The sequence below is a fragment of the Triturus cristatus genome, chromosome 7, assembly GCF_964204655.1.
Source record: "Triturus cristatus chromosome 7, aTriCri1.1, whole genome shotgun sequence".
NCBI lineage: Eukaryota > Metazoa > Chordata > Amphibia > Caudata > Salamandridae > Triturus > Triturus cristatus.
Window position 1 is genome coordinate 261,100,820 of NC_140590.1, and position 23,100 is coordinate 261,123,919.

Genomic DNA, 23,100 nt, shown 5'->3' on the forward strand with positions numbered 1-23,100 from the left:
GATGTGGGTTCGGCACCTGCATGGGGTCGGCTCAATCCCGAGCTGGAAGACTTGTCTTTACGTTCCATAGCCGGGCTCGAAGGTGGGGCATCTGAAATGTTATCACGGTGTCAACCTGAGCCCGAAGGCAAAGGTGTAACCGGAGCCTTTGGTGTTTTTGTGGACAGTTGGGGCTCGTTACTCACTGTTCGTTGAGCAGGAGTGACGTTCAAGTCCTCTTCCAAGTCGGAGTCATCGGCTTCAGACACGGAGATGTGTTCTTCTTCTTCTTCGGCGCTGGGTTGGAATTCCGACTCTTCTACGAAGATTTTTGGCACCGGACTAGTGCTGCGTCTCATCTCGTGACGTCGAGCCAGACGGTCACAAATTGTTTTCTTCGATCGGAATGATCAACAGGCCTTGCAGTTGATTTCTTCATGCTCCGGGGATAGACAGAGGTTACAGACCTCGTGCAGGTCTGTGTGAGGGAACTTAGCACCACACCAGGGGCATTTTTTAAATGGAGTCCGTTCCATGTACTGCTGGCGTGGTAGGTGCGGGTAGGCTTCATGGCCCCCGTCAAAGCACCGATCGAAGCTGTTGGATTTTACAATGCGGTTCGAAAGGGAAACCGCGATCAAACACAATACCGTAGAGTGGTAAGGATTGCGTGTCGAAAAGGTTCAAAGACGACACGGAACCGGAGCGCCGCAAGACACATCCGAACCCGATGGCGGAAGAAAACTATCTGGGGATGGAGTCGATGCCCATGCACACTATCATCGTAAGGAGGAGTCACCTACCTCTTGACTACGGGCGTAGGACAAGCTCCCATACAGAAATGGAAGAATGCGTTTGCACAGTGTGCGGTAACATCGTATCATACAGTCGGGACAACCGACCGGAAGTCGGTCGGTCCCGATTTCGCGACTGTATCAGTCAGAGGCAACTCCGGCCAACATCGTAATGAGGCCCTAAATTTTAAAAAAAAGAAGGAAAAAAATGTTTATGCATAAAGCAGCTGAATTTAAATGACATATAAAGTAATTAGGAGGAGACAGTGCAGGAAACCTGCATACTCAGGGACTGTTTGAAGATGTAAATATTTGATACTTACTGAAAATAAGGCTCACTTCTCCAAGAGAAATGAAGAAACTGGAGTTTCCAAAAGGAATTCTTGGAAACTTTAGAGGACTAGGCACATAATTCCTAAATTCTCACAGGCTCTATGTGGCATGCTAATTGTTTTAGGTGGTACTATAATGTTATGGACCGTGGACATTTCATTTATCTTGTGCCAGTATACCGGATAAAGGCACAGCTGAGTCTTATTTATGCAACTAAAGTTATTATTGTTTAGAGTTAGTTGTTTTTAATATTACTGAGGGTAAAATTCTTTGTAAATTGAGTAACTTAAACACTGCAATTCAGCCAATTTGTTTGGAGCTAGGACTGAACAGCACTTTTGTGATGGGATTAGTAGCTATTGTATGTTGGGTGTACCACATTCAGAGTGAGGAGAGTTCACTGAAATATTTATGCAAAAGAGAGAAGACAGTACGTTTCGTTTCATTTATATATTGGAACAATTTACAATGGAGAAAGAAGAATTAGAACCATTGTCCTTATTGCAGTTGAAACCCATTTAAAACATTCTCTTATAGGATTAGCATGAATCTGGACATCACCAACAACTGTAAACAAAGGAAAATATAATTTCATTGTCTCTTCCTGCATTGGGAAAAATCCCAAGCATATTTGCCCTCGAAGCCATTGGTTGGTTTTACTATTACGTATAACACTTTTGCCTATTAAGATTGTTATAGGTAGACAGGATTCTTAATGGCCACTTACCCGGAAAAAAAATTAGCCCTTGATTCACTCAATCAACAAGAACCCCCTATCAATAGTGGAATTCTTAATTCATATAAAACACATAGATAAACTCAAAAAAGATCTCACTCAAAATCCCTGAAACACTCAAACAATGATACTACTATAACATGCAGTGTAAACAAGTCAATTTATTTCTTTAGTAAATGTGAATATTATTAAAACACAAATATTATAAAAACACCTATAATAAAACACAATGCATCATTTTGGCATAATTAAAAACAATACAATTCATCAAATCAGGACATAACATAGCATCTTATGACACTTTTACCACAAAGAACCTTAAAAAATAGGGAGGATGAACAATGATAGACAGTATGCTTTGTCTTTTAACTCAACAATTCCCTGGGAATAATTTTAGCAAGATTAGCCTGGATACATATACTCTATTTTGTATCTACAGGTCCAACTTGTCCTCGGGATAATGTATAGAAATGCGTTGACGCATTTCGATGGGACGGCTCAATTTAATCACACACTAGATGTCAAAAGAGCAATTCAGGTGAGAATAAAGAGAATGTCTTTGAGGCATACAAATGAATTTAGTGATCTATATAGGTATCTTTCAAATTGAGTTTGATGACGAAGATATGCGAACAGCAATGTAGGCACATTGTGCCATTAGTGGTCTATATTCCCCCAGACGAATGGGTTATTTGCAGCAGGGAGAGTGTAATATCATAGGTGTATTCATTTGTTATACCACGGGTGACTGTGGAGTTTTTTTGCACCCATAAACTGTACACAAATGTGGGGTAGCTTAAGAAGTGCTTTAGCAAAAAAACGTTTCCCTGTTTCCTTTTTTGAAGGTTGTATGCAGGAGTAATGTGATGCTTTGAAGGGACAAGCTGTAAATATCCTTATGAAATGTTGATATACAGTATAGATAATTGGAGAAATATATTTGATGTAAATACCATGGGCATATCGTATAAGGAGATTAAATTGAGCCGTAACACATGTGAGTATGTATAAAACGGATCATAGAATTATGAGTTGTGTTAGTAGAATGTCATTGTAAAGTTATGTATAGTCGAATTATTTTAAGGTTTTTAAATACATATTTCCTTACACACTTGTTTGTACAAGGTATAACAATCAAATATACCACAAAGAAAAGTGAACATAATGACTGTCTTGGTAAAGATGGAATAACCAGATACCCATTGAAACGCTCCGACGCATTTCTATACATTATCCCGAGGACAAGTTGGACCTGTAGATACAAAATGGAGTATATGTATTCAGGCTAAGCTTGCAAAAATTATTCCCAGGGAATTGTTGAGTTAAAAGACAAAGCATACTCTCTATCATTGTTCGTCCTCCCTATTTTTTAGGGTTCTCTGTGGTAAAAGTGTCATAAGATGTTATGTTATGTCCTGATTTGATGAATTGTATTGTTTTTAATTATGCCAAAATGATGCATTGTGTTTTATTATAGGTGTTTTTAGAATATTTGTGTTTTAATAATATTCACATGTACTAAAGAAATAAATTGATTTGTTTGCACTGCATGTTATAGTAGTATCATTGTTTGAGTGTTTCAGAGATTTTGAGTGAGATCTTTTTTGAGTTTTTTTATGTGCTTTATATGAATTAAGAATTCCACTGTTGATAGGGGGTTCTTGTTGATTGAGTGAGTCAAGGGATAATTTGTCTTTTGTACTGATAGTACTCTACTCCCTTGGTTGCTGACAAGGGGTCTCTCTCTGTTTAAACACACTTACCCGAAAAAAATATATCACTAATCTATAAAAAAGCTGATCAATAATATGGCAAACCCCCTACACACACTGCGAGACAAATGGGTCGGGGATGGCATTGAAGTGGACGATGAGGAGTGGCAGGAAGCAGTGTCCTCCCCGAGGGTGGTTGCCATTCCAGCACGTCTCAGGTTAGTGTAGTTTAAGCTTCTCCATAGAGTCTATGTAACAGAACCACGACTGCTACACATGGGAGTACCTGGGAGGGGGGGGATTGTAGAAGGGGCTGCGCACAGTTGGGCACATTTACCCACATAATTTGGGAATGCGAGCACATACTGTTCTACTGACGAAAGATGCATGATGTACTTAACGAAGTGCTGGCAGTTACTCTCCGCCCAGAGGCTCATAGGTGCCTCCTGAACATCTGGGAGCTGACAGACCTAAACAATTACCTAACGCAATTGGTCACACTTGGGCTGATGGTAGCCAAAAGAAATATTGCACAGCTCTGGGGAGCGGCACAGGCACCTAAGATCGTAGACTGGAAGAAAGATCTTGATTGGTGTATGTACAGGGAAAAGACAGTCTACATAGCAAGAGGCTGCCCCCAAAAGTGGTCCAAAATCTGGGACCCCTGGAATTCGTACCAAGGGAATATATGTAACCTGCCTCGGAATGTCGAAGATGATGAAGGCCTTACTCCGTAGCATCCAATGTAAATTAATGCTGGATTTGTAATCATTGTCTGACTTTACTGTATGAACACATGCTCAATCCTTTGTACTGTATGTTTTATGTCGAAGACTGCTAATACAAAGATTTTTATTAAAAAAAAGATTATTATAGGTGCTCAGCAAAACTTTTAAGTCAAACATAGATTATGTGAATTATGCATAGAGGTGTACAAGATCTCAACCACATCTTTTTTGTTTGCTGAGCCTGTAGTCGCCATTTGTTTAAGCTCCTGTGTATTTGACTGATCAAACATTCTGATGAAGAAGCACAGCAAATGTTATTATGTCCTGGAAATGATATGACATGGGTTTTTTATTACGTTTTTTATAGTTTTATTGAGAATGGAATTAATTTTGTAAACAGATCTCACTGTAGAACTAAATCTTAAATAACACAACTACAAAATTACTACTCTTTGTACATATAGATGTCCCAATAAAACGGACAGAAGTTTGATTGCATCCTTTCACGCTTGCTGAAGAAGATGCAAGAGGTTTCTTCCGACCACTCATATTTTTGCTCGGTCTAAGAATGACCTTTGTTGAGAGAGCTCATTGAGCCAGTGGCGATAGGCTGGCTTTAACCATTTCTTGAACATAATGCCCTTTTGGATGAAGCACAGACTGGATTCAGTCCCACTCAGGACAATATACAAACTGCATGAATTTAGAAGGGAGGTGGATGGGGGTGCTGTCAGGGAGAATATTGATACTCTAGATCTGTCAGCAGACGTTCACACTGTGAAGCATACAGCTCCTAACACCAGACTGTGGAAGACAGTAGTTACATATGAAAGTGAAGTGGATTACATCCTTTTCTCCTGATATATTTCTGTATAATACTCTGCCTCCCTTCAAATAAACAACATGGACCCCATAAAGTGCCCCACAGCTCCTAACTGTCACCATTCATCTTTAACACATGTGCTCCTCCTGAATAAATGCAGACACTCTTTTGGCTTAGGTCTTCAGAATCACACTGGTGATAAACAGCTTGTTTTCAAGCTAAAAGCCTCAGAAGACACTCCTTGTGAAGGATCAGGGTATGACTAATCAATGGATGAACAATCTTAAGCTAAATCCATCAACACTGAACATGTTGATGATAGAAGCCCTGAAAATAGGTTGACCTTAAGAAATCTGGATGCCAGAGGGCAAGTCTGGAGAAGCAAAGGAAATACTTTGAACCATCAAAAAGCCAAAGTTGCAAACACCAGTGTGTCAAGGCAGATTTACACCTTCCGACCACGAGCAGGATAGAAAATATTTCTACTTTATAGCTTTAATCCATAGGGTCCAGATGGCGCTTGCCCTTGCAACGATAAGGCTCTGATGTGCGAAATGCATTTATGCCATCCTTGACTAAATGTCTACTAGCTGGAGCCCTGACAAAATGCAGCAGCTGGGTCACTGGCAACCCTAGGCATTTGGAGCATGTTGCCCTTACCCTAGTTGAGCTGCTTTGGTTGTATGTGTTAATGAGCACCAGTTTTCATATACTTTACAAAGTTTGATCTTGATCTGCTTTGCTTTCAAAAGGGAAATTTAGGCTACGGGAGTCATTTTAAGATTTGTGGGTGACCGGGAACCTGTTGTGTCAGCGGAAACCCTGGCCACTGCCATGCTGCGGAGAACTGCCTGTACTAATGCAAGAGCCCTACTTCCCTGGTGCTGCTCTCCATGCCTTCAGTAAAGCACCATACCTTCAGTGAAGCTCTATGCCTTCAGTGAAGCTCTATGCCTTCAGTTAATCCAAACAATACACAGATGAGCTGAAGACAGTAGAATGCAGAGCGGGTTATGTGTTTTTAAGACTGCTCAGAATTAAATTCAGTTCCTCAAGGCAAGATTTTATTTAAAAAAACAAAACATCAATGAAACAGATGAGGAGGAAGTTTCTCACATCTAGCCAAAACTGTGGTGGATGGACCAATGGCTCAAGGGTTTTCACCGGCAGCGATGGCTGAGGCTTCACAATAGGAAGTCCATAGGTTTCAGCCCCTCTAAATGAGGTGTGGCAACCATGAGGTTGGCCTTCACAGTTTTTTGGTGCATGCTGTACATCTGACAACTTCTGAACGGCCGCCCAATGTGCCTTCCCATTTGTTTCAGACTCAGCTTTGTAAATGCAGAAAGGCTAGAAAAGGAGACAGTATGGCTTCTAACGTCTCAGGCCACAAACTCTGCTGCTCAATCTTTGGTTTATTTATAAACATCTGGAGCACAAGACATCTTAAAAAAACTATTGAATTAGACTTCAATAGGTGTGTGATAGTATTAAGGACTAACACCAGTTATGTTTATTGTTTGGGATCTCAGTGCCAAGAAGTCCGCTCGGGCAGATGTGCATTTTTCATAAAAATAAGTAACAACATGAAATGGGGACACACCAAGACAACTGAAGACATTTTAGGGGAACACAAAGGCTAAACTGGAACGAGATCGTTGGCGGGAGGACGTGGGAGTTCTGGATGAGTCTGAGTGGCAGGAGGCATTAGCATCCCCGCGAGAGGTGGCGATCTCCTCTAAACTCAAACTTGTGCAGTAAAAGATTCTTCACCGTATATACTATACACGTACCCTGATGCACAAGCTGGGTTGGGCGCCCGACCCCCGGTGCTTACGTCAATGTGGGCAACCGGGTACATTTTTTTATATAAAATGGCAATGCCCGCAGATAGTACCTTACTGGGAAAAACTCATGAGGATCATTGCAAAAGTAGGGGGGGGCGGACGTCCCGCCGGAGCCAAAACGGTGCCTCCTTAACATATGGGAACCAACAGACTTAAATCTGAGGATGCAGGAGTGGGCGACACTGGGGATGACGATTTCAAAACGCAATATAGCACGGAACTGGGGTTCGGGGCTGCCCCCCACATACCACCAGTGGAGAGGTGACATGGATACTGCTATGGTGGCAGAAAGAGCGGTTTACATGCACAGGGGATGCCCCAAGAAGTGGTCTAGAATATGGGGAAAATGGAATGAATTCCGAGGAAACATATGTGAACCCCCACGGGCTGAGTCAATTTCAGATGTTAGTGTATAAAAGAGGGGCTTATTCCTGGGGCGAGGTGGGAATGGGATGCTTAGTGGTACGCAAGGTCGGGGATGGGCTGAATTTTAAAATTAGAATTACAACAAAGGGGAGGTCTGGGTTCACGCAGATGCGACATAGAAAGAATGTAAACTGTATGTTAAGGAGGAAATACCCTCAAGTACTATGCTGTAAAATGCAACAAGTGGATCAAGTTTTCTATTGTGTGGAAAATTCAATAAAATATTGTATAAAAAAAAAAAAAGGCTAAACTGGAGAGAAATTAATGGAAACATTTTTAGGTCGAGGACCGTCCGGTCTGCCGAAGGCAGAACCGGAAGTCGGAGATTTAATGTTTCTGAGAGTGGCTCCTTAGCCCGCCTCTCTTTTTGCCTCTCCTCCATTGGCTGGCTTCCTAAACGGAGGCCAGCCATTGGAGGAGAGAGCCGTCCCTCCAAATAGGCTCCGTCTTTTTCAGATTCGGGGGCGTGTTCCTTGCTGTTCTTTCCACTTTTTAGCCACGCCCTTTCTCGAACAGCAGGAACACGCCCCCGAATCCGAAAAAGTTTCGAAGCTTTCATTCGCCATTTTTTTAGGACTGCCTTCAGTGAGATGACGTTATTGGCCAGCGCCGCCGGTATTGTTCTGTTTTCACTCCCCGTCGCTCTTTCTCTGCCCCCTCTGCCTTGCCTCTCCTTCCGTTACCCCTGTCTGCCTGTATTTCCATCCCTCTCCTGTTCAGCTCCTCTCTCGTTCAGTATTCTGTGTTCCCGGCCATCCTCTTCCGGTTTCCTCGCGGTTGTTGCGCACAAAAAAAAAAAATGGGAGTGTGTGTCCTGAGCGAGAAAGTAGACCGTCTGTTTATGGTCTTCTCACTGTTGAATTGCACGGGTTCGAATTGGACTCACTTGCAATGTCTAAATTCGTAAGCTAGTGTGCTGAGAAGCCGGTCCTTACGTAGCCTTACCAGCTTGCGACTTAGAACGTCTTCTGTTTAGACGCTTCCAAGCTGGGAAGCTCAGATATCTGCGCGGAGTCTTTCAGCCATATCTACTTACCAAACATATCTACCGGAAATCCCTTATTTTAGAGCCTTCAACAGCTCAGTTGGTAGAGCGGTCATCGTACTGGCACTCTTCGGAGATCGAAAGAAAAAAAATAAAAGAAAAAGGTTTGACGTCATAGTTTTAGGTTTGTCAGAGTATCGTAGTTTTGTTAAAGTGTATTTAATGTTACAGAAATATATTGGCGTTGTAAACTGAGCCTATGATTCTATATGGTTTTTCTTTGCCTCAGTTGTGCCTACTACCCGCGAAACTCGCCCCTGTGTCAGGCAGTGTTTGCATGGAGTCTCACGGTTCCACTTATTGGACCGGGAAAAGTAAAGCGAAGAAAGTGAAAGGCAGAGCAGCCCTCGAGGGCCGGCAAAGAAAACCGACCCCGCGCCCAAGTACTGCAATATTGTCAGGTGGAATATGCGCTACATCAACGGCAAAAGGATACACTTTCAGCGCAGAGAATGGGTTTCCGCTACAGTTTCATATGGCTGAAAGGAGCAGGCCGGGTTTCAATGGGGCCCAGTGGAGATTCGTGATGCAGCTGCGGCTAGAGCGCATTAAGAAAGTAAGTGAGTCGGTAAGCAGACGGTAGCATAAAAGATAAAAATGTCAAGGCTTAGAGAAATTTGACCACAGCTCTCCAATTCATTTCTTCACGTCGTAATTCTGTTAAGGGAGCTCCATAATTGCAGTTCCGGCGGGCGTGGTTCTCACATAAAAGGGGGCTGGGGGCCCTCCCCACTCCCGGAGTGCGGCTCGTGGTGAGAGGCGCCAACGTGCATATATCCTCCGGGCTCGTGCGGTAACACAGCTGAGCAATAGGTGTGCAGCGTTTCTAAGGGACACAAGTTGCAATCACAACAAAACAGCCACAAATGGGTTTTCATTATATTGGTTAACATTTGTCAGTTACAGTGCTTAGATGGGGAATTTCATATACGGAGCGTGGAATAAAAAAAAAAAAAAAAAAAAAAGTTTGATTGCAAATCCTTCTCGTGTTTGTATGTCTTGACCTTCAAATACTTTGACAAAGTACTGAATGCGAATCGGCTAGATCCAAAAGGGCTGGAAAGCAAGAACACCTCGATTATTTACCTTTGTAATAATGGTAAATGTGATTGAATGCTTCTGCTGTCAATACAGGATTGACTTCTCGTTTACAAATGCGAGGTATAGCGCGCTGAAGGGGGTGGATCTACTGAAGCTGTGTATGGTCGCTCGCGGAGCGAACTGGATGCAAAATGTAGAGCCCATTTACTACACAATATAGCAACCCGCGAGAGCTGGTCAAAACAGTGATGACTCTACACGAGCACAAATTGTTGGTAAATCCTTACCTTTGTTGGGTAATGGCTGTGCTATCTAAAACAGCATAACAGAAAAATAAAGAAAGCACTTTGTCAAGTTAAATTATAATTAAACGCAATTAAAGAAAATAACACATATGTAGCAGAACGCAACTGGTTTAACTGTCCACTGCCAGCCTGGGAGTGTGACTTAAGAACAAGATGGATGCCGTGTTCTGAGACCTTTAAGTGTAGGGCTTCTTAATAAACACCACAGGACCTGTGTAGTTTCAGAGTTGAGCCTTACGGCTAGAGCTGCCATCTTTGGAGATGGGAAACTGGGTTCTTGCCCCGGCGCAGGCTCAACATCCTGTGATTCTGGGCAGAGCGCCTAATCTCCCCGTGCCTACCAAATAATTATTGTGTTCTTTTGTAACGTAACTGGTGCTCATGTAAAGCGCTCCAATACCGCCGGGTAGAGTTGGCACTATTAAAAGATGCAAAAAAATTAAAAAGAAATTTGACTGGTTATTGACCAGTGTGTTGACACTTAACAGTTTAAATACGCAACTGTTTAAGATGCAGCATGAGTGTAGCACTTCTCACTGCCACAGTTCTCCAGGAGCTAGACGAGCTCAAAGGGGGTGTATGAGGCCAGAGATGGCGATTGATCTCCCAGCGACTAACAAAACAAGCATTTACAATGCAATAGGTCTCGCATTTATTAAACTTGGAGCAATTGGCATTAAAAAGGACAATATTTTTTACTTGTGCTTTTGTATTTGCAGTAGAGTATATATATTTGCATAGTGCTATTGGTATGGTATGAGCTTGCGACGCTGGAGAACAAGTTAATGGGCAATAAAAAGAGCGAGCCTAAAGGAGGGACAGTGTGACAAGTAGAGCGAAGAGACTGCTATGAAGTACTGGTGGAAGAGCCGCATAGAGAGACTGAATGGATAAGATGGAGGGACTAAAAGGCTGGGATGAAAAGAGGGACAGGCTGAGAACCCGAGAGACTCTGGTGAAAGGAGTGACGGAATGAAGAGGGGAGAGGTAGGCCATGAAGTAACGGAGGGTAGTGCCATTAGAAGACAGTTAAAGGCTGAGGTGAAAGGAGGAGTCCACTAATAAACTGAGAGCCTCTGGTACAGAGGAGGTACAGTGTGACGATGTGAAAAAAGTGACAGTAAGAGCAGAGAGACAGCAATGAAGTAGTGGTAATGTTTTTACACATGTTTTGTTTGCAGTGTAGCTTTTTTTAGGTCGAGGACCGTCCGGTCTGCCGAAGGCAGAACCGGAAGTTGGAGATTTAATGTTTCTGAGAGTGGCTCCTTAGCCCGCCTCTCTTTTTGCCTCTCCTCCATTGGCTGGCTTCCTAAACGGAGGCCAGCCATTGGAGGAGAGAGCCGTCCCTCCAAATAGGCTCTGTCTTTTTCAGATTCGGGGGCGTGTTCCTTGCTGTTCTTTCCACTTTTTAGCCACGCCCTTTCTTGAACAGCAGGAACACGCCCCCGAATCCGAAAAAGTTTCGAAGCTTCCATCCGCCATTTTTTTAGGACTGCCTTCAGTGAGATGACGTTATTGGCCAGCGCCGCCGGTATTGTTCTGTTTTCACTCCCCGTCGCTCTTTCTCTGCCCCCTGCCTTGCCTCTCCTTCTCCTTCCGTTAGCCCTGTCTGCCTGTATTTCCATCCCTCTCTCGTTCAGTATTCTGTGTTCCCGGCCATCCTCTTCCGGTTTCCTCGCGGCCTCTGTTCCGGGCTCCTACTCTGGGTCAATATTTGCATTGGGTTCGTCCGGCCTGTGCTTTGTCTGCCGCGTTCAGTCTGCTGGGCGCAGCGTTAGGGACTCAGCTGGCGCTGCCGTTTCCACAATTTCTCAGTAACTATAACACGATTTTAGAACCGTTTTCTTCGAAAATTTGCTATTATTCCCTTTTTTTAAAATTCCCAATGATTTTCACTTGTTAATCTCGAAAACCTTTAATTGATTTATAATTTTTACCTTTTAACAGACCCAGCAGATGCGCATGAATTAAACACTCAGACACATCCCCATGAAATCCGTAGAACTACTGTGCGATGCTGAAACCCTGTGATCCCAATAAAAACAGTTTGACAAAAAAATTCCTTAAAACTTATGAAAAGCTAAACTTGAGAGATACATTTTGGAGATTTCGTGCAGTCTGTTGGGGCCGGCAGGGGCTTTGAGTGGTGGGGGTCGCTATGGCTGTCTGTGTTCTTCATTGAAATGCCCATAGAGAGTTTTGCCAAAAGGTTGGCGGCACCGAATGCCCCTCATTTCAGCATGAAAACAGAGGCTAATGTGTCCCGTGGAGACATCTCGAATCTCAGTATATAGTACACCACTGAAGTCACAAATGATTCCTGCTGTACATGTCGATTTGCTCATATTGGAAAATACACTTCCATCATAAAGCCATATGAAGCGCAAGCTGTGCAATATAGATTTTTTCTGCCAACAGCATGACATGACATGAGATGTCAGCTTCTAGTTGTTTAAATTGGGACTGTAGCCTTACAAAAAAGATGAACTGCTTCAAGGCCTATGCATTTTACTGTAGCTTTTGTATTGTGATGATACCGGCGACGTAGTCCGGAAGCTTCCTGCAGGCCCAATAATTGGCATTTGTTGTGCATGGTTTTAAGAATGTGGATTTTTTGTGTGGATAATGGTGAAAGAGCTTAAATATTGTGCTCAAGGCTTGGAGGCTGCCCGTTCATGTTGTAGCATACCTGTAACAGATACTTCCTATCTTTGGGCGGTTGTGTGAGAAGTTATCTTGAAGCTTCTTTGGGTTGGTTTGATGTGGGTTCATTATCTGACCTAAGTGGAAGGCACCACTCTGCTTACATCTCACTACCTCACAACATCCCTCTGCCTCACTACATCACTGTTTGACTACCTCACTCTCTCTCACTACATAACTCTCTACCTCACTACTCCACTCTATCTCACTACCTCACTATCTCACAACTTCTCTCTCTCAAAACATCACTACCTCACTCTCTAGCTCACAACCTCACAACTTCACTCTCTATCACTCACTACCTCAATCACTCTCTATCTCACTACCTCACTCTTTCTATCTCACTAACTCACTTTCACTCTCTCTTTCACTACCTCTCTCTCTATCTCACTACATCACAACATCACTCTATGCTTATATATCACTACCTCACAACATCCCTCTCCCTCACTACCTCACTCTTTCACTACCTCACTCTCTATCTACCTCACTCTCTCTCACTACCTCACTCTCTCTCTCTATCTCACTACCTCACTCTCTCTCTGCTAATGCAATAGGTATCACATATGCAAAAAAAAAAAAGCTAATGCCAATAGAAATGACAATGCCATTTATTTAGGGATACAAAAATGATAAAAAAATAATGAGCAATACCAATAGCTCTACCTATAATATTGCCGAGACCATGGCATTGTAAATGCTTGTTTTATTGTTGGTGTAGTTTCAGAGATCTTTAAATTTGTCAATGTAGGAGATTTTCCGAAGTGAGAGGTGCAGAGGAGAGATGGGGAGGGGGCAGGAGGGGGCATGCAAAATGCTTGGAAACAAGAAAAACAGCAAGGATCGTCCACAAATATGTTGCTTGCCCATTGCCACTCTAAGAGGATTTGTAAATATACTTGAAAAGAGAGTGATTCGAGATTGGGAAAAGGAACATACCCAAATTAATGGTAGTACAGAGGGAGCGTTCTCAATAGGGAAATATCTCTTACTTGATCTGCTGCTTTGGTTGATAATCTCATATATTTTGTGTGGATCATTGGAGTCAGAGCTGTGATCTTCAATTAGCCGTAATTCGGATTTGCGGTTTAGGGCAGACCGCACGTTTCTCTTCCATACCGATGGATTTGGCTGATCTCTGTCGGGGTGATAGGTACCGTTGGCGATTGCCCAGGCCTGCATAATAAGAAAACAGTGGATAATTTACTTCACACAATGGATTAATCTGGATTCCCAGTGAATTATTGTGTCTGGAGGTGATGGGAAATGAGGCATATAACGTACTTGTAAAAATATTTTAGTAGATAGTATCTCTCCTATGTTCATATGCTTTTCCGTTTGAGGTTTGCATGTATGCATAATCCTGCCTTCTAGTTTTGAATAATATGTTGTTTTTCTCAAATTGAAAATTGAAGGCATCAACCCCTTGGCTTGAATGACTGACTATGATGTTCAACTGAAGCTCACAACATATCCACCAACTTCCGATACAATTTTCTGTTGTGCCAGAACGTATGTGCACATTGTCTGTAAGAATTTTAGGTACTGCAGAAGACTCCAATGTAATTCTTGGTTCAAGAGGGCGACAGTGGAACGCTTTCCGGGTGTGCTCGAAATGCTTGCACTTGTGGAGGATTAGGCACATTCCGGCTTCATGGTTTTGTAGTCTTTGTGCCTGCCAATGCGGTCCTTTGGGAGGCCAGTGTAAATTATCGTGTGGTAGTACAGGACTGACAGGACTAGTGCTCACGTTCACTCCACTCTATGGGGCCGATTCACAGAACTAACTTAAGACAAAATCCTAAACTTACTACTTTTGGTATTCACAGAAGTTAGGATTTTAACTTAAGTTTGTCTTAAGACAAACTTGAAACAAACTTAAGACAAAATCCTAACTTAAGTCTGTCTTAAGTCTGTCTTAAGTCAGTCTTAAGTTTGTCTTAAGACAAACTTAAGACAAAATCCTAACTTCTGTGAATACCAAAAGTAGTAAGTTTAGGATTTTGTCTTAAGTTAGTTCTGTGAATCGGGCCCAAAGATTCTTTATGGTAGTGGCAGAATGTTTGGGGTAGAGAGACCTTGAAGTTCATACCCTTAACTACTGCACTAAATTGCGAACCATTATGGCAGCTCAGATGAAAAAGTATCCTTACCTAGAAAGAGATTGAGGAGGGACACCAAGGGGCATTCACAAGAGCTTTCTATACAAAAAGTAGTTCTTTTATGCTACTTGTTCTCCAGCATTGTCAAAGCCAAAAATTCAATTTTTAATGTGATAAACAGCATTGGTTAATGTAATACATGTTATAATAGAATGCCTGTGTGCACAAGGAAGCCAGACCTTTTTTTTGGCTAATATTTGTTTAACATTAATTGTGAAAGGAATGCAAGTTGCCAGGCTTCCGGTTTGACAAGAAAAGAAAGTCACTCTTAGTATGTTTAGACTTTGGTCGATGTCTGCCATTTTTGGTTTCTAAGACTGATCACGCATTAGCTTTTCTCAGCTTCTGTTTTGCATTTTTTGTATATTGAGTTCGCTTAGAAAATAATGGGGAAACTCTTAGAAACAGCTCAAAGCATCTAGGGGGTTCCTATAAAATCCAAATTATGCAATGCCCTTTACACTGCAGACTGCGCAAAGTGGGAAATTTAAAACTATGATATAAGAGGAAGAATAAACAACTTTGGAATGAATCTTGGATTTTTAAATGGTATTTTTAGATTGTAGCACTTTGTCTTTAAATTGTAATAAGTATGGTGTCATACCCTAAGCAACTACATTTTGTTTATTCTTCACAGACGTAATGAATAATACCATACTTTATAAATTGTTAACGCTATCAACACAACAGTGTTGAAAAGTCTAGAAACTAAATCAAAGTAGAACAACTGTGACTGGCATTAGTCTCCTGTGAATTCCTGATGATAGGCGGACCTCCAGCTTCAGCCCTTGAAACACAGCAGACGAACCTTATAATATGCCCCATTATTTTTCCATGCGATACTTCTAAACAAGAAACAATAAAATGTAACTGAACAAACATTGAAATTTTTGTTTCTTGGAAACATAGTACCGATCACAGAGTAGGCTGTAGGAGAGATGTTACGCGCTCTCCTACACCTGCTTATTCTACCAGCACGCTGCACAATGGTATAAAAAGAAGCAGAAACCATGCTTATCTGGATGGGTGCAGAGTGCAGGACTGGTATGTGAAACAAAGAAGGGATAGAAGTGCTTGTCAACTAGTCTTATACGTGTACTCCTAGGATGCATGCCCTGAGTATACAACAAATGTACCAAGTATCTTTGATCTGCAGGTTGGAAAGGGTGATAAGAGATCTGCTGGACACAGTGAAAGAAGGATTATCATTGTGGAGCACTGGCAGTCGCCGCTGAAACATCTCCACAAACGGAATCAGACCCAGTCTGCAATGGAAACATTAGAGCCGTTCCTGAAAAGTCATCCAAATGCTTTTGCTGGTTGTTGTGATGCCACACCGATGCTAGAACTATGCAGTATATACATGCTAAGTAACAATAACTTGTCCTTTGTGCCTCCTGGGGGATGTGCATGCATCTTTAATGGGGATTCAGAAATCCAAATTCTAGGATCTCAGCAGGCAGGATATTAAATGAAGCCACTTGGAATCTGGATGCCTGTCTTGTCCCTAGTGCATGATGAGACGACAACTGCCTGTACAGTGCTGTGGATGTGTGAATGAGAATGCGAAGGCTTAGGCTATCCGGCCCATGTTGGAGATAGTCTCTGGGTCAAAAGCTGGCTATCTTGTACTTGGTGAAAACATGTGGTGTCCGTGAAACTAGGAGGAAAAGCCCATGCAAATGCCCTGTGCAAACTAATCGACGAGCACTGCCCAGGACTCTGCTTGTGGGCACTTGAAGGTCTGGGCATTTTCAGCAACGAGATCTATTGAAGGTTGACCAACACTGCGAAAAAGCGTTGTCTACCGCTGTGTGATCTGGTTCCCTCTCGTATGGAGACCATTATGCCTCCTTTTTGCTGTGGAATATTTTTTTCATGGCGCAAAGCTTTTGACCAAAATTGTGATTTTCAAGATGACTGGAAAAAAAATTGACCCCCTTTATCAGCCAATCAATTCTTTAAAAAAATCAAATATGATTGTTAGAAATTGTGATTTTGAATATTACATTTTGAACATACAAGATGCAAGCCCACGCAGCAATGGTTGTAGTGCCCCATTAGCAGAAGTGCTTTTGCAGCACTGGAGGATAGATATTCCATTTGTGGATTTGTTGAAGTGTTCTGCAGAGCAAGTCCGCAAAGTTGTTCTACACTCCTGGCAGTCGCTCCGCCAAGAGGTGGAATTCTAGGCTACCCAGAGCAACCATTTCTAAGAGTTTATTTACTTTCATTTTGGAAGGAAGAGCTTCAACCTTTCCCTATAGGTATGATTGGGGTGGAGGGTGGAAGGTGAAGATGATGGGTGAGTCATTGCTTAGTGACAGAGGTTCCTTTAATGGGGTAACCTCTACCCTTGCCTCCACGGTTGTCACAGTATCCACCTGAAAGGACTTGGGTCCCTGTGTGTGTCCTGAGTGGTGTGCTGCTGTTCAAACACCAGCCTGTAAGTGGAAGTAGATGACTTGGCGCCTCCTGTGGACTGCTGTTTCTAAAGGCAAACCTCGATGTCGATGTCTGCTTTAGGCCACAGCGTATAGTATATATGCGCATCTGCATATATAGTACAAGCCATCTGCATATTTACTATTTATATTTATAAACACACATATATAATGTATATATGTAGGAAGCTGGCTCTGTATATACAATATCAAAGTAAGGTAAAGTGTGCACAGAGTCCAGTGGATCCCCAGAGGCTGACAGAGGCTGACAGAAGCTTAAGTAGATATTACTAAAATCTCTATTTGTGGTAGTGTGGTCGAGCAGTTAGGCTCATCAGAGGACTGTGTTAAGCATTTGTTGTTCACACTCAGGCAAGAAATTATTACACATACTCAAAGACTAAATCCAAGACCAATTATTTTGTATAATAAATTATTACTTTGTTATTTTATTTTAGAACCAAGAGGAACTCAGTTCCAGGTAAGTAACAGTTTTAAGAATAGCAATCCTCTTCAAATACAGTAGGTATTGTGTTGTAAAGGCACAGACGTACTTTACATGAGTATTAAAAGACTTTAATAATGTCAAACAAACAGTTGCAGTCTTAGCAGATATAAGAGATAGACATTTAGTGCAATAGGTAGAAAGGCAATGCAATCCGATTATGCACATTTACAGATAAGTACGCGACTAACACATCCAGTCTTCGGGGGTTTGGACCAACACTGGGCAAGAGTCAGACCAAGGTAGGTACTGCACCACCAGCAGCACTGGGGCGGATGGTTGGAGAGGTCACTGGGCCCAATAATAGTCAGTTGTCGTCTGCAGGCTTTGCTGCATGGCGTCTTCTTCATCCTTCTTCTTCGTAGGTTGCAGGAAACTGAGGATCAAGGTTCAGGGGAGCCCCTAAATACTGAATTTAGGGGTGTAACAGGCACTTCCAAATAGTAGCCAATGGTCTACTTACCTTTAGGTTGACTATACCCGGGGGCACCCCATAACCTGATTGGCTAAAATCCTTCGATCCAATATGGGGGATTTTCTAAGGAGGGGGTCACCTCGGTCCAGGACACCGTAGGGGTGGTCATGGCAGAGAGGAAACATACCTTTCCTGACTTTTCCAGCCGATCTTGCTGCCCAAAGCGAGGCTTGGTCAGGGGGCAGGCATCTTCACTAGCTGGAGAGGCCCTGGCTAGCAGAAATAAAGGGCAGGAAGCCTTTGAGGCTCACCGCCCTGAATGCTTCCTCAATGGGGGTAGGTGGGAAGCACCTCCACCAAGAGCAGGATTTGTTTCTCACCCACAAGAGCACAAGGCCCTCACCTCAGGGGTCAGAAACATATCTGAAAGTGGCAGGCTGGTGCAGACCAGTCAGCTGCACACCAGAGAGTTGGTTGTTTTTCAGGCGGCATCTCTAAGATGCCCTCCGAGTGCATTTTGTAATAAATCCAACACTGGAACCAGTGTGGGTTTGTTATGTGTGGAAGTTTGATACCAAACTTCTTAGCATTCAGTAAAGTCATTCAGTAAAGCCATCATGGAGCTGCGGAGTTCGGAATGACAAACTCTCAGCCCGTGTACTCAATATGGATTCACTGCACTAACAATGTCTAGGAATGCACTTAGACACTGCTATGCCCTCATCTGTGATGTAGTGCACCCTGCCTTAGGGCTGTAAGGCCTGCTAGAGGGGTGATAGGCAGTGTTTTGTAGGCTTGGCACATAGGGTTGTGTGCTATGTTGACACACAGTCTGCAAAGGCAAGGTGTTATGTGTTAGATGAGGGGTCTCTGAGGATGGCACGATACATGCTGCTGCCCTTAGAGACCATCTCTGGTCAAAAGGCCCTTGGTACCAGTGGTAACTTTTACAAGGGACTTATATAGGGGCCAGAAGTGTGTCAATTGTGGAAACATAGGTACAGTTTTTGGGAAAGAACTCAGGCACTGGGAACTTGATTAGCAGGGACCTGGTGCATATTCAGTCCAAGTGCATTAGAAATCAGCAAAAAGTGTGTGTGTGTGGGGGAAGCTGGGTACTGCAACAGAATCCCAGTTTCCTACAATATACAGATGTGCAGAGTGTAAACGAGATGTATAGCACAGAAAAGTAATTCTATGCGACCTGCTGGGTTACAGATTTCCTAAGTCTCCAGCACATGAGCTGCTGAAAAGTCTCTGGGCCCAAAAGAAAGCAGCTTTAGATGTTGTGATGTTGTTTTCATACTTGAAGCTGTGCAAAACGCTCAAAATTCAAAGTTTTCTCAATGTCTTAATGTTTTCAATTGCAAAGTAGATTCTGAATTCACTGAAAATCAGTGGTGAAGCAGGGGCGGGGCAGTCTGCCCCGGGTGTCACTTTTTTTGAGCAAAGCCGCAAGCACAAGGTACGTTTTGTTTTTTCTTTACTCTCCCGCATCGGCGTCGCTAAATGCCCCCTCCCGCTAGTTGTCATCTGTCGCAAGCAGCATCCCCTGGCTCTTACCGGCACCGGGCGGCAAACTTAGGGATCGCCCAGGGCGACAAAGCTCTATCTACGACACTGCAGGATACAGAATATGAAGACAGACACGATGTGCAGCATTCATGACTTCAGGTTAATGTCATCTGAGTCATAGAGACTTCACTCATTGTCAACATGCAAAAAAACTTCTATTCATAGTAACAAGATTCTAGCTCAAACTTCTATTCATAGTAACAAGATAACTAGCTCAAGGCATGTTGCCCAGCATGCAAATATGTATTAGATTCACTCTGCGGAACAATGAGGTTGAAATGAACTTTTCCTGACAGTGAAGTTTGAAATGGTTGAAATATAGGTAATCTAGCCATAGTTTGCTTATATCTGCTCACAATATTATTTTTTGATGTCTAGGAGTTCAGCTGTAAGTATTCAAGTTAACTATCTCAGACCTAATGTCATAGCCAAAAATGTATTAATGCCTGCCACTTCTTATACACCATGGTCTCTGTTGCAGAAGGTCTTCCTGCTGGTGTTGTTCCTCTACAAAATTATGTTCTCGTCTGTAAAACTCACATTGATTATGCACGGTCTGTTACTTGTATCTCATCTACTCATTTCTCCAACAAATTATTTTGAGCAAAGGTCATTGTTAATTACACCTGTGTTTCATGAATAAATCAAGAAACTCCTCTCAATCAATCAATCACTATTTATAAAGCGCAGCTTGTCACACAAAGGTGTATCCAGGGGCTTGCTGTAGGTGTTTTATTCGATGAGCCAGGTCTTGAGCCCCTTCCTGAAGTTGGTCAGTGAGGACAAGGTGCGGAGATGGAGGGGGAGGGTGTTCCAGGCTTTGGAGGCGAGAAAGGAGAAAAAACGTCTTTCGGCGCATCTTTCGGCGCGGCGGTGGCGTAAACAAGGGATGTGTGCTAGGGAGAGGTGTGCGGAGCAGGGGCTCTGGGGGGGGATGGTGGAGGAGCAGACGGTGGTTCAAGTAGTTGTGTCCTTGGTCGTGGAGGGCTTTGTCGGTGTGAGTCAGGAGCTTGAAATGGCATCTCTTCTGGACTGGGAGCCACTGGAGGTTTTCCAGGTGCTGGGTGATGTGAGTTCTCTTTGGCAGGTTGAAGACCAGTCAGATGGCTGTGTTTTGAATCATCTGGAGTCTTTGCATGAGTTTGTGTTGGTGCCTGCATAGAGTGCGTTGCCGTAGTCCGGTTTGCTGGTGATGAGGGCATGCGTTACCATCTTAGGTGGTTATCCTTCATCCATGCAGACATGTTCTTCATGCAGTTGTGGAACTTTGATGTGAAGGGAGGGAGGCAAACTTTCTGGGTGCGTCCTGTGAGAAAGGATACCATCCATCTGAGCACGTCGTCTGTTATACCAATCTGGCATAGGTGTTTGAAGAGTGTGTGGTGGGAGACCATGTCATAGGCGGTGGAGAGGTCAAACAGGTTCATGGCAGCTGATTTTCCTCTGCTGAGTAGGGTGTGGATTGTGCGAAGTTGGCCTGGTATATGCTGACCACTAAAGTGGGCACCTTGTACCAGTCCAAACAACCCTTATTGATGGTTAGGTTAAAGACAACCTTTATTGAAAGCTATCCTAGTGGTAGCTATGGAGAGCAGCCTTCAGGCTAAGTCTCGAAGGAATGTAAAGCAGCTTGGTTTAGCAGAATATAACCTCTTGAATGACCAAAGGAGAACCACACAAGGTATATATATAAATTATATGTATTTATTACTAAACAATCTCTACTAACCTCTTTATGAGATTAGAGAACAAGATACACAATATTAAAGCACTAGAACGACAGTAAATAGCACAATACACAGTGGACCCCAGGGGAGACCAAACCATATATTAAGAAAGTGGTATAACAACCCGACTTGACTAAACATAGTGCCTAGAGCATGTAGAATCGCTGGGACCCCAAGGAACCACCCAAGGTAGTGACACAGGGGACCCACGGGGGACGCGTGCAGTGTGAAAACACAGCCGCGAGCTCCGTACAATCCTAAGAGAAAGTCGCGGTTGGAATTTTAAAGCTTAAGGACACTTAGGAGAGGACTTTGAGCAAACCCCTTGAAACTTAGAAGGTTCTAAGGCCAGGACCCACAGGAACACCGGAGTACTCGTGTTACCTAACCCAGGGAAGCCGGGTGCATAGGTGTCAAATGGTGTCGGGAATCTTCATCGTTTTCAATGGCGTGATGCTGCAAAGTGCTATTGCCGTGAAGAGGAGAAGTGTCCAGTGTGATCCAAGCCTGGATTGGAGCTGCGAAGAACCTGAAAGCAGAGCGGACAGAGTCTGGGTCACTTGCCAGTGACCAGGGGCACGATAGACGAATGCCCACCGATGTCGGGTGCTTCAGGTGAGATGAGGTGAAGCTTGACTCTGCAGCCACGGGGACCAGGAGACATTGACAATGACCAAAGTCTGCAGGCAAACTGTCCCACGAAGGATGTCGAGTGCTGGGGCGTCAGTGTCTAGATTGGAGACCAACAAGCCTTGGCAACTGCAACCCACGAGGTCAGAGAAAAGATGCTTCGGTGTGGACCAGCAAGGTAATCTTCAGTGGAATCACTGCTCGAGGTCTGCACTACAAGCAGCCCAAAGCACAGCCTCAGAGATCACCAAAAATCATATGCTGCTGCAAATGTCCACGGTCTCCAGGAGTTTGGGTCACACGGTCCCCACAAGGGCTGCAGTTCTCAGGGTTGCTGAGAGCACTGGTCGGCCTCGGGATAGCTTAGAAACTCACCTCCTGTGTTGCAAAATCTTTGGAGTCCGTCAGGAGCTGCATAGATGCAAATCGGTCAGATGCGTCTTTGGTGCCTGCCTTGTAGGGGAGTAACTCCTTTACTCCAAGGGAGATTCTACGGTCATCCAGCGTAGTGTAGATAGTTGAAGTACTTGGTTCCTGTAGCAAAGTTTCATACAGGTAAATTAAAATCCCTGTAGCCAGGGGTTCCTACTTTATACCCAAGGAAGGGGTGGGACAAACTCTGGGCACCCACCTATGAGAGGGTCAGGACAGAGGGGTGGCTACACCCATGTCCTTTGTCCAGTTTTGCACCAGAGCAGGGGCTGAGAGCCCCTGCAACCGGTTTGAGCTGGACTATGCACAGGGACGCCAAATGTGCCCCAGGGCAGACATCATAGCACTCTCAGAGTGCACCCTCCCAGCCCCAATACACTAAAGCCTGTTTGGGAGGTGGTCAGACCTCCCTGTGACAGGAAACCTATTGTCCAGCCATCCCCAGTCGGACTTTCGTCCAGCAGCAGGAGGGCAGACTCGTGTCTGTGGCTGACAGCATCCATTTTGTGATGCCAGGGCTTGTAAAGCTGGTACCGGGTGTACCGGTGCTGCCATATTTCTCCCTCTAGTAGGGTGGAATCATACCTCCACACCAGCCAAGGTGTTTGACACCAAACACGACATGTTTCCATGCAGCCATTTTAAAGTTAGCATTTACCACAAGGTTATAATGCACTTAAGAATATATGGTTGGCTGCATCACAAACAACCCGGAATAGAGGTTCCGAAAGCTGCAGA

General features: G+C 43.6%; 1 protein-coding gene across 2 annotated transcripts in view; it reads right to left on the minus strand.

The window, feature by feature from the left end:
• IRF3 (interferon regulatory factor 3) overlaps positions 1 to 23,100 on the minus strand; it is a 160,954-nt gene that overhangs the window by 64,184 nt on the left and 73,670 nt on the right. For both annotated transcript variants that reach the window (XR_014966408.1, XM_085616157.1), the window contains exon 3: positions 13,465 to 13,648. Coding sequence is in view for 1 of the 2 variants with exons in the window: in XM_085616157.1 (XP_085472283.1) it covers positions 13,465 to 13,648 (184 nt within the window). In the remaining variant the exon portion in view is untranslated. The remainder of the gene's footprint in view (positions 1 to 13,464; positions 13,649 to 23,100) is intronic.